The 16,506-nt window shown below is 39.4% G+C and overlaps 2 protein-coding genes across 2 annotated transcripts; both read left to right on the top strand.

The window, feature by feature from the left end:
* The first annotated feature begins 2,323 nt into the window (after positions 1-2,323).
* On the top strand, positions 2,324-6,919 carry LOC146652785 (cell cycle control protein 50A-like). Its single transcript, XM_085382542.1, has 7 exons — positions 2,324-2,804; positions 3,124-3,243; positions 3,326-3,433; positions 4,163-4,250; positions 4,422-4,568; positions 5,146-5,352; positions 5,481-6,919. Exons 1-7 carry the CDS (start codon positions 2,562-2,564, stop codon positions 5,672-5,674), a joined length of 1,107 nt encoding a protein of 368 aa, XP_085238668.1. The 5' UTR covers positions 2,324-2,561; the 3' UTR covers positions 5,675-6,919.
* Positions 6,920-9,133: 2,214 nt separating this feature from the next.
* LOC146652784 (cytochrome c oxidase subunit 7A2, mitochondrial-like) lies at positions 9,134-13,504 on the top strand. The gene is made up of 4 exons (XM_085382694.1): positions 9,134-9,267; positions 9,555-9,644; positions 12,794-12,878; positions 13,242-13,504. The coding sequence occupies exons 1-4, from the start codon at positions 9,244-9,246 to the stop codon at positions 13,295-13,297; spliced, it is 255 nt and encodes an 84-aa protein (XP_085238820.1). The 5' UTR covers positions 9,134-9,243; the 3' UTR covers positions 13,298-13,504.
* The last annotated feature ends 3,002 nt before the right edge of the window (positions 13,505-16,506 follow it).

Raw genomic sequence — 16,506 nt, 5'->3', positions numbered from 1 at the left:
AAAGGCCCAGTGTAGGTGCAATTTGTGCACTTCCATTTATGCAAGTAAGCACCCATACAGCTGATTTGTTGCACTCCTCAGTAACCCAGAAAGCAGGGTGGGACAAGAGTCTGGCCTCCTGTTATATAGCGTGTTTCACTCACTCTGATGTGTGCTATTATAGCCTGCAGCAAAGTCACTGCACCGCTTTAGTGCAGATGAGGAATGTTTACTGTTTTTCCAGACTTTAGATCAAGGTGACAATATTTTCATGCCAAAGAGAGCAGGATGCATTTTCGATGTTGTTACCTAAGACGGAGATAGAGATGCACTCACGGATATTGTGCTGTGCTCATTTTTCAGATATTTGTCCTCCTGTATTTGCTTCTACTGATTGATCTTCTCACACCCTGTGCACATGTGAAGTATTCAGTAACTCAAAACAACTTTATTTATGAAGCACATTTACAAGCAACTGATGCTGACAAAAGACAAAATTGACAAAACCAAACACGATAATAGATAAAAAAATACACAAAAAACACGCAGAGAGCTGCATCTGCTGATGGGTGCTAAACATATAGCTGTGGAAGACAAAGAGACAAGAGACACAGTGAACAATATCCATCCATCCATCCATCCATCCATCCATTCAGTCCAGGTCCTGTTCTAAGTAGACCCTTTCTTCATGTAAATATAATAACTGAATAAATATAATAACTGTCACTATAACTACAAAATAATCACTTCCTTTATCTTCATTAAGTTACAAGTCGAACAGGAAGTAAATGGTTTCATTTATGTAAGCTGTAAGTTTAAAACAAGTTAGAGGTAGAGCTCGGACGAAAGCAAATCTCTGTTTCATTTCTAAAATCTTTTATACATATGAAACTGCCTACTGCTCTAAAGTTGATGAGCTGTCTAAGGGGAGCGTGATGGCTCAAATGAAGGTTTTCTTGTCTGTGTGTTTTCCACCACAGGTTCACTGATGGATGCTGGCACAGTAAACTGGCACCGCTGAGCCATGAAGAATGGTGAAGATGATGGGAGACTTTTAACAACAAAAACAAAAAGAAAAAAAAATCAGAAGCTTCAGTACATGATGCAAACAGTCACACCTCCCACTTCTGATGATTCCCATTCCCCCCCTTTGTGTTCACAAACAAACACCTTCCATTAGTGGAATAAATTAACACCATAAAATGGAATTATTATTATTTGGGGGCTTTTTATCCTTTATTATAACAGGGAAGCCAGGAGAGAGAGGAGTGGGAAAACACTCAGTTAATTCAGATGTGGGGCTTGGCAATCGCCTTGTGGCTTATTTGTATCTGCTCAACCCAGTGAGGTGTACTGGCACGCTGTTTTACCTGCTTTAATACATTTTAAATGACAAATATTCAAAAGTTTAAAACACATTTGAGGCTTTTGAAGTTACATTTATGATTATTAGGCATCAAATCGTTAACAATTTTAGTCTGTATTGCCAGGCAGGAGCAGAGGAAGGTTTCAGAGAAGATTCATGGATGTAGTGAAAAAGGACATACAGAGGATTGGTGTGAAAGGGAATGATAGGATGAGATGGGATGATGTAGAGGCACTGTGGTAATCCACTGAGGTGACCCTTAAAGGGAACAGTGGAAAGAAGAAGTTTTTCTTTTCTTTTTTTTTGCTAAATCAGTTTTAAAACATATATGAAATGAAATAAAAACAAAACAAACAAACATGTTTTGAAAGTTGCTGAATATCCTGCAGTTGGACATGAAGATAATGAATGACATACAGTGTCTCTGATGGTTTATTTGCCATATTATTTATGTGGATGTGAACATATGCAAACAGTGCTTGGAAATTTCAATTCGAATCCTTGAACATCTCGCTTTTTGTTATTCTTTTTCAATATACATGATGTATGCTGTTTGAAGCCTACGTGATGGCTTTCTGAGACTTTATTCACACACACGGATATTCTCAGTGAAGAACTTCTTTATGTTGATAGAATTAAATCTGTCAATAAAATTCTACTAGCAGTGAAATGAAACTTATTTATTTCTGATTTTTGGACGTTGTATGACTAATAACGATGCCTTTAGGTGATTCACGTACATCTTAATCTCATCTTTGGAAATTGAAAACAATTATTCGCCATTCCAGCGAGAAATAATAAAACCATCGCTGTATCACTCGTAGAATAAAATAATTGTAATTAGATACTAAACAGATTTCCATCTTCTTATGTTACACCAATCCACGTGTCCTTTCAATACAGCACTGACTGAATCTTTTGTTTCCGCAGCGGTCACTGAATGCAGCAGTAGCCACCACAAGAGTTACGTCACTGGGTGTTGTTGACAAACCTGTTTGCACACTTCCGGGAAAGGAAGTGCTAGCCGTTTTTAGCTAGCCTCTCCGTGGTTTAGAGATGAACTAACAGAACTTTGATTAGCATAAATAACACTCAAATTAGCAACAAGCTAATGACGACGTCGTTTAAGACCGGCGCCTTTTAAAAACAACTGTCGTCGAGAAGCTAGCCCCGTTAGCTTGCTAAGGTCAGCTGGATAAATCACAGATCCGAAGTTATGATGGCGTCCAGTTACAGCGCCAAAGACGAGGACGGTCACATCACCGTGTCTGGACCCGGTGGCGGGACTCTGCGGAACAAGAAGCCCGAAAACACCGCCTTTAAGCAGCAGAGGCTCCCCGCGTGGCAGCCCATCCTCACCGCGGGCACTGTCCTCCCGGCCTTCTTCATCATCGGGCTCATCTTCATCCCCATCGGCATCGGCCTGTACGTGACGTCTAACAACATCAAGGAGTTTGAGGTAAACTGAGCTGATTTTTCTGTGTCACGAGTATTGCATTAATATTGTATTTGTCCACATAGTGTAACTCCCATCAAATGGCACAAACACAATTTGATCATTATCTGGTAAAGCTCTTCCAAAACAGGGTTAAACATTTTATTGAGCTAAATGATTCTGTTAATACTGACATTTTCTCCAAAACGCTCATATTCATGATATAATTGTATCTTGAATATCTCTTCATTCACATATCTTAAATAAATAAAGCTGTCAGTATCATGAAATATATTGAGCTAACTTTATTTATTTATCATATTTATTTTCTTCGTGCTTACAGATCGATTATACCGGAGATGACACGTCCAGTCCCTGCTACAACTGTGCAAAGAACTTCAGCTGGAACAACACGAAGTCCTGCACCTGCACAATCCCCTTCCAGCTGGATCAGCCTTACGAGGTAAGATGCATCCAGGACTACAGCCCAGCGGCAGCCAGTTTGATTAAGCTAACCTTTACACATCTTTCTCTCAATCAAACAGAGCAACGTCTTCATGTATTATGGCCTCTCCAACTTTTACCAAAATCACAGACGTTACGTGAAGTCAAGAGATGACAGCCAGCTGAACGGAAACATCGATTCCCTCAAGGTAGGAGCTTCATCTCCAATGGCAAGCAGGAAAAAGAAGGTGAACTCATATCAAGGACAAAATGTTTTAGGTCACAGACCAAGAAAACAACAAGGGAAAATGGGTTTAAATGCAGTTAAAACTTAGATTTCAAAAACATATTTAGTTTTTTATATATATGCTAATTTTCAGGCATGAGTCAAAGAAACGAAGAGCAACAGGTGAATAAATAAATAAACAAACCAAAACATGGTGGTGATCTCAACATTTGAAGACAAGTATGGAGAACCAAACCTGGAGCCCAGACTTGGGCCTCATTGGTCCATTAGCACATTTAACGGGAGAGGATGACATAACGTTTGTCAGATGATAATATTAAACACGCTTCAGACAGCAGCACAAACACATTGTTCAAGCTGCCTGTGTGAGCACATCTATCAGTCCAAGCAGCTACGCCCCCAATTTTATAGGGGTGTCATCCTGTAAAACCTTTATGAAGTGTCCAGAAAGGCCAAAATGCATTTTTTTAAAAAATATCTTGACTGTAAACATGCTCATTTTTGCCTTAAAACTGAACTTTTTAACATAGGAGTCTGTGGGGACTGTGTCACATTTGGAGCCAGCCTCGGTCAACATTAGAGGAAGTTCTACTTGGTTGTTGCTGGGTTATATCCTTGCTTACAGCTCTAAATGCTGCGCTACGTGCTGCCACTTCTCTCTCGTCACCTTTTCCTTCTCCGTCTTTTACAGAAGCCCAGCAAGGAGTGTGAACCATATGCTTCCATTGATAATAAGCCAATTGCTCCGTGTGGGGCCATCGCCAACAGCATGTTTAACGGTGAGACCATTTTTTTTCTTGCAGATTAACAACAAAGAGAGAATGAAGAAAACATAAAAAAATGACTGTTAGTAAATGATTATGGTCACAGATCATCACAGATCAGTTTGTGTGAACGTGTCTTTGAAGGACTCACGTTTCTCTTATCAGCCGTCTTTGCTTTCTTTGCAGACACTTTGAAGCTGTTTTACAACGACCCCAACGGCACAAGTGTCCCGATCCCGCTGACATCCACAGGAATTGCCTGGTGGACGGACAAACATGTGAAGTTCAGGAACCCTGTAGGCACCAACTCAAACCTCACGGCTGTTTTTCAAGGTATCGCCAGTCAGCTACGTCTGCTGCACTCCCTCTCTCTGAGGGAGAGGCTGTCTGTTTTTCTTATTGCAGACAAGTCTTAAAAAAGGATTCGTTCTCCTGTGCACAGAGCTGCACTGTTTCCGTGTTATAAACACAGGAAATAAAACAGCTGAAATAAAGCATAAACCTAAAAGTGGCTCAATAAATAAATGAATATGCAGTAACATGCACCATAATGAGATTAGAAGTAAATATTGATGACTGGCAGAAATAAATTCTGCATTTATTTACCTTTATTTTTTACATTTTTGTTTTTTTTTATTAAGTAACATTTATTTTTTTTAGATTGTATTAATTAGTTTTTAATATTTGTATTTTTATAATTTAACAACACACTTTTTATATTTTATTGTGTGGTTAGATTAGATAGATTTTTATTATTTAATATATTTGATTGTTTAATAGTAATCCTCTGTTACTAATATTACTAGTAAATACTGGTAATGCTACAATATCAGAAACTCTGACCATTTTTAAGATAATCATCAACGTCTATTCCGTTTTTATTTTTGTTTTTTTTTCACTTCCACTTCAGGAACAGTGAAGCCGGTGAACTGGCACCGGCCTGTGTACGAGCTGGACACTGATCCGGAGAACAACGGCTTCATCAATGAGGACTTCATCGTGTGGATGAGAACTGCCGCTCTGCCCACCTTCCGCAAACTCTACCGCATCATCCAAAAGAAGAACAATATGGCCCCCACCCTCCCCCGAGGAAACTACACCTTAGTGGTAGACTACAGTATCCTTAACGTGAAAGTCGTGACAGCAAAACTGCATGAAAAAAACAGAAACAGATTCTTATAAAATTTAAATGAAGGTTTAAAAGAAAAATAAGTGGTTGTTGTACCTTTAACCTGATAAAACCAGATTACCCTGTTCGCAGCTTTGAGGGCAGGAAGCGGATGATCCTGAGCACCATCTCCTGGATGGGAGGCAAGAACCCATTCTTGGGCATCGCCTACATCACCGTGGGCTCCGTCTGCTTCTTCCTGGGCGTCGTGCTGCTGGTCATCCACCACAAATACGGGAACCGCAACAACAGCGCTAACATCTCAAACTGAGGTGCCGGCTGCGCTCCAGCTCGCCTCCACCGCCATAAATGTGATGCGATGATGAATCTGAGGAAACGGGTGACGATGGTAGATTCATCTTCAGCTGTAGTGCAGAGTTCATGTTCTAAAGTCACACTAAAATGCCAATCTTAAAGAAATCAGCTGAAAATGTGCTCATTCCTCTCCTAACTATACAAGTCTAACAAAAACGATTGTGTCAGAGATTCAAGTCAGCACGCAGAACGACCTAAAGCCCAGCCAGGCTCTTCAAATATTAAAAAAAATAATAATAAAAAATTAACAGGGAGGAGTCTGGAAAGTTTTTTACGTCACTTTAGGATCTCTGATGGTGAAGTGGAAGTGAGCGGGAGTATAAGTGTGTGAGCTGCATGCTGCTGAGATGTTGTTATCACCGCGCTGCTCGGGTGTATGATGGTGTGTTAGGCCCACCGAAGGCAGAAAATGTGGCTAAAGTTGTAAATTTACCAGAAAAAGTGGCAAAATTAATAGTAAAAATGTATGAGACTGTCAAAATGTGAAAATGTAAAAAAGAAATTTGGCAAGTTCATGGGAAACAAAATGTGCAAATATGACAGAATTAATATAAGGAAAAAACTAAAAAAAGAGACCCTCTCGCGGTCTCTTTCTGCCCCTCGTTGGTTCTGGTACGGCGTTGAACGGGTGGCTTGTCTTTGTGCCTCCTTTTTGTCGTTGTCCTAAATCTTTAACTCCGCTTTAACTGTGTTGTAGCAATTTCAAGGGAACACACAGAGTACTGCAGCTAAAAAAAAAGAGTGTTTATTTTTTGTATTTACATGAACAGTTTTATGAGATGTTTGCTTGCTAGACTAAAGCCAGTATTTGCACGTGAGACCTCAGGGTTGCAGAGTCTGAAACAGGTTTAAATTTGAGTGAGTATCCAGAGAAATTTGCACTGATGCGTAGTTTCATCCACTGTGGTTTACATGCAGTAACAACAGAGCAGCATGACTCAGCACTACATGTGATTAAATGTTTTCTGTGCTACGAGTGAATTTATGTCGTTTTACAGCCATTTTTAAGCTACGAGGAGCTGCAGCTGCTTCCACCTGCTCGTTAAATAGATGCTGCATGTTCAGATGTGCCGAGATATATTATGCTTTTTATTTTTTAACATAGAAATGAATTTATTACCTGCATTTGTGTCTGGTTGGATTTGACTTTTGTGTTTTTGATACTTCACCTGTGTTTTGTTGTTTTTGCTTTAAAAGAATAAATTTGTGATTTAAAAAAAAAAATGATGAGTCGTTTTAATTCGTCAGCCGGAAATGATAAGTGTGGAAATAGTTTTATTTTTCTCATAAGTTTTATGTCATAAAACACTTTTACTGTATTTTATTCTCCAATCCAAAAGGGAGGGAGTGTGTAGTCAGTATCTTAGCACTCTAGCATCCACAGTTTTCAAGATCTCATTTTCAGATTTTGTGTGATGGTAAACACCGATAATCGCTCAAGCTGCTTCCAGTTTGGTGAAAATCTGGTCTAGATCAAACGAAATGTTAAAAAAATTAGTAAAAATATATTTTTATTATATTACCAACAAATTTTGAATGGATCATCTTCAAACTGGCTTCAGCTTGTTCAGCAGCAGCGGCGTCTTTAAACATTGGAAGACAGTGAGGCAGTGAGGGGCTCAATGCTCTGGTACCTCTTGACAGAAGTGTGTGTGTGAGGGCTGCATGGGGTCCTCCACAATGCCAGTGGCTTTGCAGATGCAGCGGGTGCGATAGGTGTCCGTGATGGAGAGAAGAGAGGCTCCGATGATCTCAGCTGTTCTCACTATCCTTTGTAGGGTATTGCAATCTGATATGGTGCAGTGATGGTGTACCAGACAGTAATGTAGCTGCTTAGGAAGCTCTCTTTAGTCCCACTGTAGGAGGTGGTGAGAATGGATGATGGGAGATGGGCTTTTCTCAGCTTCTACAGGAACTAGAGATGCTGTTGGGCTTTCTTAGTTATGGAGCTGGTGTTGAGGGCCCAGAAGAGGTTCTTTAACAGAAAGCAAATATGAAGTTATATGATATATGATATGATAATATGTATAATATATTTATTAATATATGAACCAGTTCATTCTAAATTCTATAATTTCGTTTGATTACAGTTTTTTCTGAATGCTTAAACCCTAACTGTGATTCCTGTAGCACAATCTCTAAAACTATTCAGACTTATAGCAAAACCACTCACTGAGTTTGCAAAACTAAAAGCACAAAAACTGCTTTGCACTCAGTTTGCAATTTTGTAACACACACTTTGCAAAACTGTAGGCACAATTCACTGCACAACACTCAATTACCAAATTTCCAACACACTCCTAGCAAAAGTATACACATGTATGGCTATCATTAACACTAATTTGCCAACTGTCTGGCACACTTTCACATGTGAAAACTTTTTTAGATAATTAGTTCACTTTGCAATCAGCCTAAGCACTATAATACAGGTAAGCTGTGTGTGCGGAGTACAATGGAGGGAGCAGGAAGAGTGAGAAGTAGAGGAGGCCGAGGAAGAGGACGTGGAGGTGAAGAAGTAGGATGAAGAGGACGACAAGGACAAGGAGGAGCAAGAGGAAGACGAGGAGGGGGAGAGGAAGATGAGGAGGGGGGAGAGGAAGGGTAGGAAGAGTAAGAAATAGAATTGCTGATGGCATCAGAGCTACAATAGTGGACCATGTAATCAACCGTCGAATGACCCTGAGGGTAGCTGGCCAACGGGTCCAGCCTAACTCGAGCCGCTACACTGTAGCAAGTACCACAAGGACATCTTGAAATGAGAATCGGTGAGTACAGTCACTTCGCACAAAGATTTGTAGCACTGCCATATGCCAATGAGAAACACACCAATACCATTGATGTAAAAATACTGAAATTGTTACTTTACAGAATTGCTAGATGACCAGATGCTGGGGCAGAGGAAGCATGTTCACTGCAGACCAAGTAACCCATATAGTCATTATGGCGATTGCAAATAATCCTATACTTGGAAATAAACACTTGTGTTTGTTTTGATGTGTTTGAATAAACACCAGTGCTTGAAGTTTGGATCCCTCTATGCTTATGGATCTATGACAGAAGTATGAGCTCAAACTGACATAGCCTACCTTGTGCACAGAGAAAGCAAAAGCCAGATGTGTTTTATATTCATACCATCAGTGTGCAGTTGGCGCATTGTGTGCTTAGTAGATGATGGCTTGTGTGTACTGTTTGATACGGAAACACCATTTTTACGAAGGTGTGAAGAGTTAATCTAGCTGTGTTTGCTTTTGCAAGAGAACTACAATGTTTTGATTATTGGGTGACAGGTTTTCTTATTTGTGTGAAGAGTTTTGCAAAATTAGCCAATAGTTACAAAAAATGTGCTTAGGCATTCAGAAAAAACTGTAAATCTGCTCTCATGCTTGACTGTGGGTACCTGACGCTCATGTAGGGGGCAGCAGCGCGCAGCATGAGCACAGTTAATGATAGCGAAGAAGATTTCAGTGGAAACGGAAGTAAAGGTTTCCTGTGCCCTTGTGACAGACAGCGGACTGTAGACGGACGATGAGCATGTACAGACAATTTTATGTAAGTTTATTTTCTATTTACAAGTTTCTCTTGGGTGTTGTTTTTTAAACTAGTGAGCTGGATAAATGCGATGGATGAGCCACCGGGGTAAAAACAGTCGGCTATATTTAGCTTAGAACGGTTAGCAGGGGTCAACACCGGGAAGAGTTAGCATTAGCTTTGCAGAGGAGTTGTATTTAGCGGTGGTGTCCGGCCTCTCGGTGTTTGTTTTCTGTGTATTCAAGACTGGGTTCTTATATTTTCATTAAATGAGTGTTTCTCCGTGTCCTTGCGCTGCTGTTTTCCAGGCGCTTCAGCAGGTGGCGCGGCGGAGCATCTCCAGCTCCGTCCGGCGGCAGGTTGAGAACAAAGTCCCCCAGAAACAGAAGGTGTTCCAGGTAAAGGTCACACAGACAGACCGCTGCACTTCCAACTGTTCCATAAAACCCTGTCATCATCGAAGGCCTCCTTTGTGTTTCTGTTGTCGGCCTTAAATTCAGAATACGACCGTTTCCTACTTCCTGTATACCTATAATATTAATTATTATTTGAACTGAGGCTCTGTCCTGTGATCCAAACCTCATATCTTTGTATTGGGAGTGCGCTGGGAAATTTTAAAGGATACAGGAGCATTGAAAACATTCTAATATGTCAAAATAATAATTCCTGTGTGTGTGTGTGTGTGTGTGTGTCTGTCTCTATGTAGAAAGCTGAATTAATGATGATGGAATTGTTAATGTGTTCATTCTGTGTGATTAGTTCAAGGGATCCACACTGAATAATATAAGTTGGAGGTCCTTTAAGTTTTTAATGTAATTTTTTTTGGTGGCTATCTAAGGTCACTATGGTGTCACATCTGTTCATATTTGTAGATATTTATCACAGTTAAGCATATTTTCTTCACCTTGCTGACAACAGATCTGCTCTGTTCATTTTAAATTTAGCAACCAAAGGAAGGAGTCAGAGGACACCAAAGCCCCTCAACAATCACCCACCTAACTTGTGTCATTGACTTAAAACAACAAAAACCCAAAGTTCTGTTATCTCCCTTCAGTAGGTGTTTATTTTAAAGGAAATATGTTCTCATGGTCTCTTGTTTTGGTGTGTACTCAGTTATCTGAACGTCAACCTTCAGGCGCTCCTAACGTGATCTGGGATCAATCATTTTTAAAGCTTGGGGAAGCTAAGGTCCCCTCAGAGCTGCAGTCAATTATCTGGATCTTTTATTTTTGTTTTAACTTTGCATTCAGACCATGAAAACATGATTTGAACAGTATAACTGTTTCTTTTTAACCAATATCAGATTTGCTTTAGAGCCAGAAGTACAGTGAATAAGAAATAAATAAAACAAAAACCTTTAATATCTAAGTTTTCAGTCATGGTCTGAATTTAAGTTTAAATGGGCTCTTAAAAAAATAGCAATGACTTGATCCAGTGTTAAATGCAAGCTTGAATGGTGACCTCTGCTGGCCAAAATCTGGAGCTGCAATTGAATCAAGTTGAGACCTCTTAAGATGAGATTCTATAGCTTTTTTTTTCTTAAAAGAAATTAGCTAAACATACCACTTTAAAAACCTGTGACACCTCTCAGTGCTTACAAATCCTTAAGATGTTCTTAAAACGTCTTATTTTGGCTTAAATTAAAAAGTATTTAATATGAAGGCAATGCCTTTAATTACTTGTGGTTTGCTAATTTTTATTAGATTTGTTTTATATAAATATCATAGATATAAATGCCATAAATAAGGAGTAAGTTTAACTTTAAACATTATCGTAGAGTAAATTCTGCATGTCCAGTCAGCCTGCAGCAATGTTTTAAAGAAAGAACAAGCAGTTTTACTATAAACTAAAAGTTTTCCTATCAGCTTATTTATTCTTTAGCTATAAAATGAGACAGTGGAGGAAACCCTGAAGAAGTAGATGAGAAGAACAGGGAAAAATGCAGTTGCTGGAAATGTTTATGTCAGAACTGTTTTTAGTTGGTTGGTTTTGCTTTCACTTTTGGATGGCGTCCTTAAACTCAGTAAATACTTCAGTTTGAGCTTCAGAAATCCTCAGTGAATAAAATGTTCATTTAAGATTTGTGTAATTGCAAAAAACGTAGACGATAATTTTTTTTAAATTGCAGAGATCAGACATTAAAACCGTATTTGTAGTCTCTGAGCAGTGTGGAGACGAGCGTCCATCCGAGTTTCTTGGTTTTCTTTGTGTTTAATTTTGAAAGAGTTAGATTTTGGTGTCCGGTCTGTCTACACAAAGATGGATTATTATTTATGTGTTCCTCTTGCAGTTTTGTGGTCAATGGTGCTTTTTTTTTTTTTTTTTTTTCTTTCTTTAGCAGCGGTTCTTCTAATGAGGACACCTCAGTCAGTTTAGCTCCACAGATAAGTCTCCGAACTGAGTGGAGTACTAATTCTGCATGTTTAACCTGCAGTAAATCAGCCGCTAACAGCAGCACTAGCTGGGCTTCAGTAGTTTTTTAGCTTTCAGGAAAAGGACGAGCTGGTGCTGAAGCAGATCATCGGTGTGAAAATGAAGAACATGTAGATGATTTGAACAGCTTCCAGTGTGTGCTGCAGACTAAACTAGTTTCCAGCTGGTTTGTTCTCCTGCACTGCTGTTGGCTGCTCCAGTCTGCTACTTATGTGTTGTATGATTAAACAGCTGCAAACATAATTGCATACTTTAATACAAGAGGACAAAATTAGACCTGAACTTTCAAAAGGTCCGTTTTCAATCTGTAACTCAGACCAGTGATAAAAATGAATATCCTAAAGCGTCCTCCTGTGTCTTAAGAATATATTTTTATTGCAGCACTTTTCGGATAGTAGATATATTTAATATTTTTTTTAACACATCTTAAAGATTTACTGTAAAGAAAGTGGATCTATTTTTAAATGTTAGCTTTGATCTGAGTAACAGATTTTTTTTATTTATTTATTTTTTTTAAGCGTCAGGTAATTTTGTTGGCTTCATAACTTTTTAAAAAAAGATTATTTTTGCTTTGTGGATTTATTTATTGACACAAGGTTAAAAAAAGCGAGGGCTTTATTCCACCTTTTTCTTGATAAATTCATATTTTCTTGGAAAAAAGTATTCTTCTGTTATTTTTGGTTATTTTATAACAAAGATTGTTTGCTTTTTCTAAAAAATTTTTACATGAAATGCAGATTTCTAACTTACCCAGATTCCTGATGGACATGAACATTATGGTCATGTTACGTCACTTTGGTATGGTGATTTAGAAGTGGGGGGAAAAGATCAGTCAAATCCCCAAAATGTGTAAAACAAAAGTCTTTGTGCCATGTTGGAATAGAAGCAGATATCACTTTTATAGAATAAAACACCCTTATTGTGAAAAATTTTATTTATTTATATATAGAGATGTTGAAAAGTTGTTCTTTTGTTTTTGATGCTCACTCATCAGCAGGCTTTCTTGCAAACTGCTGCTGCTCTTCACTGTGTTTAATCTTTGTCGGTGTCTGGATGAGTTCTGGTTAAAGCAGGGCTTACAAACCTGATTGTTCCCCTCCATCTTCTGTTGCAGGAGGATAACGGTATGCCGGTTCATTTAAAGGGAGGCAGTGCCGACGCCCTGCTCTACAGGACAACGATGGCACTCACCGTCCTGGGTAAGTACACCTGTCTTTGTAACTGCTTTAAACTCTGAGCTACTTTATGAACCTCATGAGCTGCTGTAGTTTTTATTTAAATTGAAAAATCCAGCCTGATAATTTAGCCTCAGGTGGTACACAAGTTTAGTACCATGGTAGTTGATATTTGATACCTTTCAGATAAACAAATAGAAAGAATCTTGCTGGGATTAAGTAATGGTAACTCTTACTGCTATTAACAAATGGTGTTCTTTCCACAGACCACAGAACATGAAGTAGTACATATGAGGATACAGATCCATTGGAAAATAATGGGACCTTATCCTTAGTGAAGCACTTTGAAATCCATTTTAATCTTCGTCTTTTTGCTCTTCCTTCCAGGTGTTGGATATGTGCTGTTTGAGCTGGTGAAGGCAGCCTTCCCTCAGAAGAAATAACTTCTCTGCTTCAGCTGTTTACTTCCACTTTCCAAAAACCGGCCAGCTGTTCTATATTGTGTAAGAAGATGAAAATACTCCGTCTGTGCCGGACCGCGTTTCATGTCGTGGTGCGATTCTATTGTGGTGTTCATTGGATCACTATTTATTTCTTGTAGTCTCTGGTGCCCTGAGGATCAATAAAGAAATGCCTCTCATGACCAAGAACCTTCTCGTGCCTCTTCCTTTTTAGTTTTCTGATGGTGGTAAACTGTGAAAAGCTACTGAAGTAATGGAATTAAACTTTAAACTATTAGTAAAGCAACATGAGGCTCTGCAAGCGTAAACCTTTTTCCTCCAGTGTGAGGATTTCCCATTGTCAGTCTCAGTTTTATAGAGTTTTAAACTTGCACAAGTAATGAAATCTCACTCTGTCACAATTTTGGCTTCTCACAGTTAATAAACATTATATAAAGCCTTCAGCCTCTAGCCTTTGTTCGCTATTTTGTAAAGCGTGCACTAGAGGGTACATTGGACAGTAAATTTATGTGTATGACAAGTAATCCATTTTTGTGTTTTTCATATGAAGGAAAAAAAAAATCCTAAATATTCTAAAACCATTCTTGGTCACCGCTACCACTTCTCCATAAATCCTGCCAAAAAACAAGCAATTTTTGTTGGCAGAGGTAATCAGAATCAGAATCAGAATGGGGTTTATTGCCAAATGTTGAGCAGGTTTACAACATTAGGAAATTGCTGCGGTGCTTCAGTGCAAACAGTGTCATAAATAGCACTTAAATAGACATGGAAAAAAAATAAAAGTAGGGATAAGAATTAAAAGTGCTACGTGGAAAGATATGTGCATGAGATATACATGAGATATATACATGAGAATAAGAATTAAGAGTGCTACGTAGAAAGATATATACATGAGTGCAGGTGGTGATCAGTGCCAAACATGGAATGATGCAGTGACACAGCGTAGGGTCATGTGTTAGTGGCGGGTACAGTCATATGGTTATTGTTCATGTGTCCAACAGCAGAGGGGAAGAAACTGTTCTTATGGCGAGAGGTTCTGGTGCGAATGGACCGGAGCCTCCTGCCTGAGGGGAGCAGGTCAAACAGACTGTGTCCAGGGTGAGAAGGGTCAGCTGAGATCCGAGCTGCACGCCGCAATGTCCTGGAGGTGTACAGGTCCTGCAAAGATGGGAGTCTGCAGCCAATCACCTTCTCAGCAGAGCGCACAACACGCTGCAGTCTCTGTTTGTCCCTGATAGTGGCTCCAGCGTACCACACGGTGATGGAGGAGGTGAGGATGGACTCGATGATTGCAGTGTAGAACTGCATCATCGTCCGTGTTGGCAGGTTGAATTTCTTCAGCTGCCTCAGGAAGTACATCCTCTGCTGGGCTTTCTTGATGACGGAGGTGATGGTGGGCTCCCACTTCAGGTCCTGGGTGATGGTGGTACCCAGGAAGCGGAATGAGTCCACAGAGGTGATGGGGGTGTCAGTCAGGAATGTGTAATGTATGTAATGTAATGAATGTGTGCTCCTGTACTATCTATGAGGGCCACATTTTAGTGGCCGGCTCTGTTAAAGAGCAACATAGTAAATTTCACAGAGAGTGAAAACAATGTTTCTGCAGTGTGTTAAAGATGCCTTAAAGTAGCTCTGGACCTGTCGAAAAAACTGAATCAAAGCCTGCTGTGTGAGAGCTGCAGGTTAGCGAGGAAGTCTGTCCCTGTGTGTGGTTCCTGCAAGTACGGGAACTTCTGCCAGGTTCAGCGTGTCATCTGAGTCTGATGGGAATCACAACACGAATCTTTTTCATAGGAAAAAAGTCTAAGTGTAAACAGCTCTGACACACCATAGAAATGGGAAATAGGTACTTTTTCATGACTAAATACATGTTTGGTCAACATACTCACAAATGACTCGTATACAGCCTGTTCTCCAAGAGCCTTTGCAAGACTAACCTCACCTGTTGACTGATTCCCTCCAACTTACAGGAATATTAAGAATGTAATTGGTGAAAAAGATGAAATTGTTAAGAAAATCATCCACTTGGCTTATGTGGAGTGGGTGATAGACCTTATGGAGATCCAGTTTGGAAAAATGTTGTAGTTTCAAAATTTGGAACTGACTACTTGTGCTAGATATATTTCCACAGTAATCTATAAAATGCCATAGTGTATTATTCATTTTTGCCACAAGGAAAAAAGCAGCAAGAGGAAAGGAAGATGGATGTATAACACCATTATACCATAAAAATTGTTGAAAATCGGTTCAGGTCTCTATTATGTAAATTACACATTCTTGACCCTTTTCAGTCTGGGCTTCAAAAGCAGCACTCTACAGAGACCGCTCTCTTAAAAGTCTATAATGATCTGTTAATGGCATCTGATGCAGGGAATTATTCTGTGATCATTTTGCTTGAACATTAAAATTAGTCTCTTTTGACTGCCACAAACAGTGTTATCCAGAAGCTACTGTTTGAATATACCTCCCTCTTGTGGCAGGACACCATCGACCACAAAATCCTACTTAACAGGCTCAAGGTTTTGGCTGGTGTATCTGGCTCTGCCCTAGACTGGTTTTCTTCCTATTTATCAGACAGGACCTTTTCTGTTAGGACTGACAGGTTCACCTCTGACATTGCTGCCCTGACCTGTGGGGTCCCACAGGATTCAGTTTTAGGTCCATTATTATTTTCTTTTTATATTTTTATATTCAAGCAACTACCTCGTTCTAAATACCAACAAGACCGAGACCATGATCATAGCTCCTCCTGAGCTACATTAGTCAGGTTCTTACCTCTTTCTGTCCATCTGTCAAGTCAAATATTCGAAATCTTGGAGTAATATTTGACTCTTCTCTGGGCCTTGACTCTCATGTAAAATCTTTGTCTCGTTCCTGTTTCTATCATTTAAGAAACATCTCTAAACTGCGACATATGGTCTCTTCAGTTGAACTGGAAAAACTGATTCATGCATTTGTGTCATCACGCTTAGATTACTGTAATTCCCTGTTTACTAGCTTGGATAAATCATCTCTCTCTCGCCTCCAGGCGATACAAAAGGCAGCAGCCAGGCTACTAACTCATTCTACCAAGCGTGTTCACATTACTCCCATCTTATATTCTTTACATTGGCTCCCAGTAGCGTTTAGAATTCGCTTTAAAATTCTTGTTTTAACATACAGAGCACTAAATAATGACTAGGCTCCAGATT

Source organism: Rhamphochromis longiceps, linkage group LG15, assembly GCF_057381845.1.
Source record: "Rhamphochromis longiceps isolate RC_006_pf linkage group LG15, R_longiceps_female_GT1.1, whole genome shotgun sequence".
NCBI lineage: Eukaryota > Metazoa > Chordata > Actinopteri > Cichliformes > Cichlidae > Rhamphochromis > Rhamphochromis longiceps.
The sequence above is the reverse complement of the archived record's forward strand: the minus strand, read 5'-3'. Positions and strand labels throughout refer to the sequence as shown.

Coding starts and splice junctions, on each gene's coding strand:
- LOC146652785 (XM_085382542.1), top strand. CDS start 2,562: ATGATGGCGTCCAGTTACAGCGCCAAAGACGAGGACGGTCACATCACC. Junction 3,244..3,325: donor AGCTGGATCAGCCTTACGAG/GTAAGATGCATC, acceptor TCAATCAAACAG/AGCAACGTCTTCATGTATTA. Junction 4,569..5,145: donor CCTCACGGCTGTTTTTCAAG/GTATCGCCAGTC, acceptor CTTCCACTTCAG/GAACAGTGAAGCCGGTGAAC.
- LOC146652784 (XM_085382694.1), top strand. CDS start 9,244: ATGAGCATGTACAGACAATTTTAT. Junction 9,645..12,793: donor AGAAACAGAAGGTGTTCCAG/GTAAAGGTCACA, acceptor CTTCTGTTGCAG/GAGGATAACGGTATGCCGGT. Junction 12,879..13,241: donor GATGGCACTCACCGTCCTGG/GTAAGTACACCT, acceptor TCTTCCTTCCAG/GTGTTGGATATGTGCTGTTT.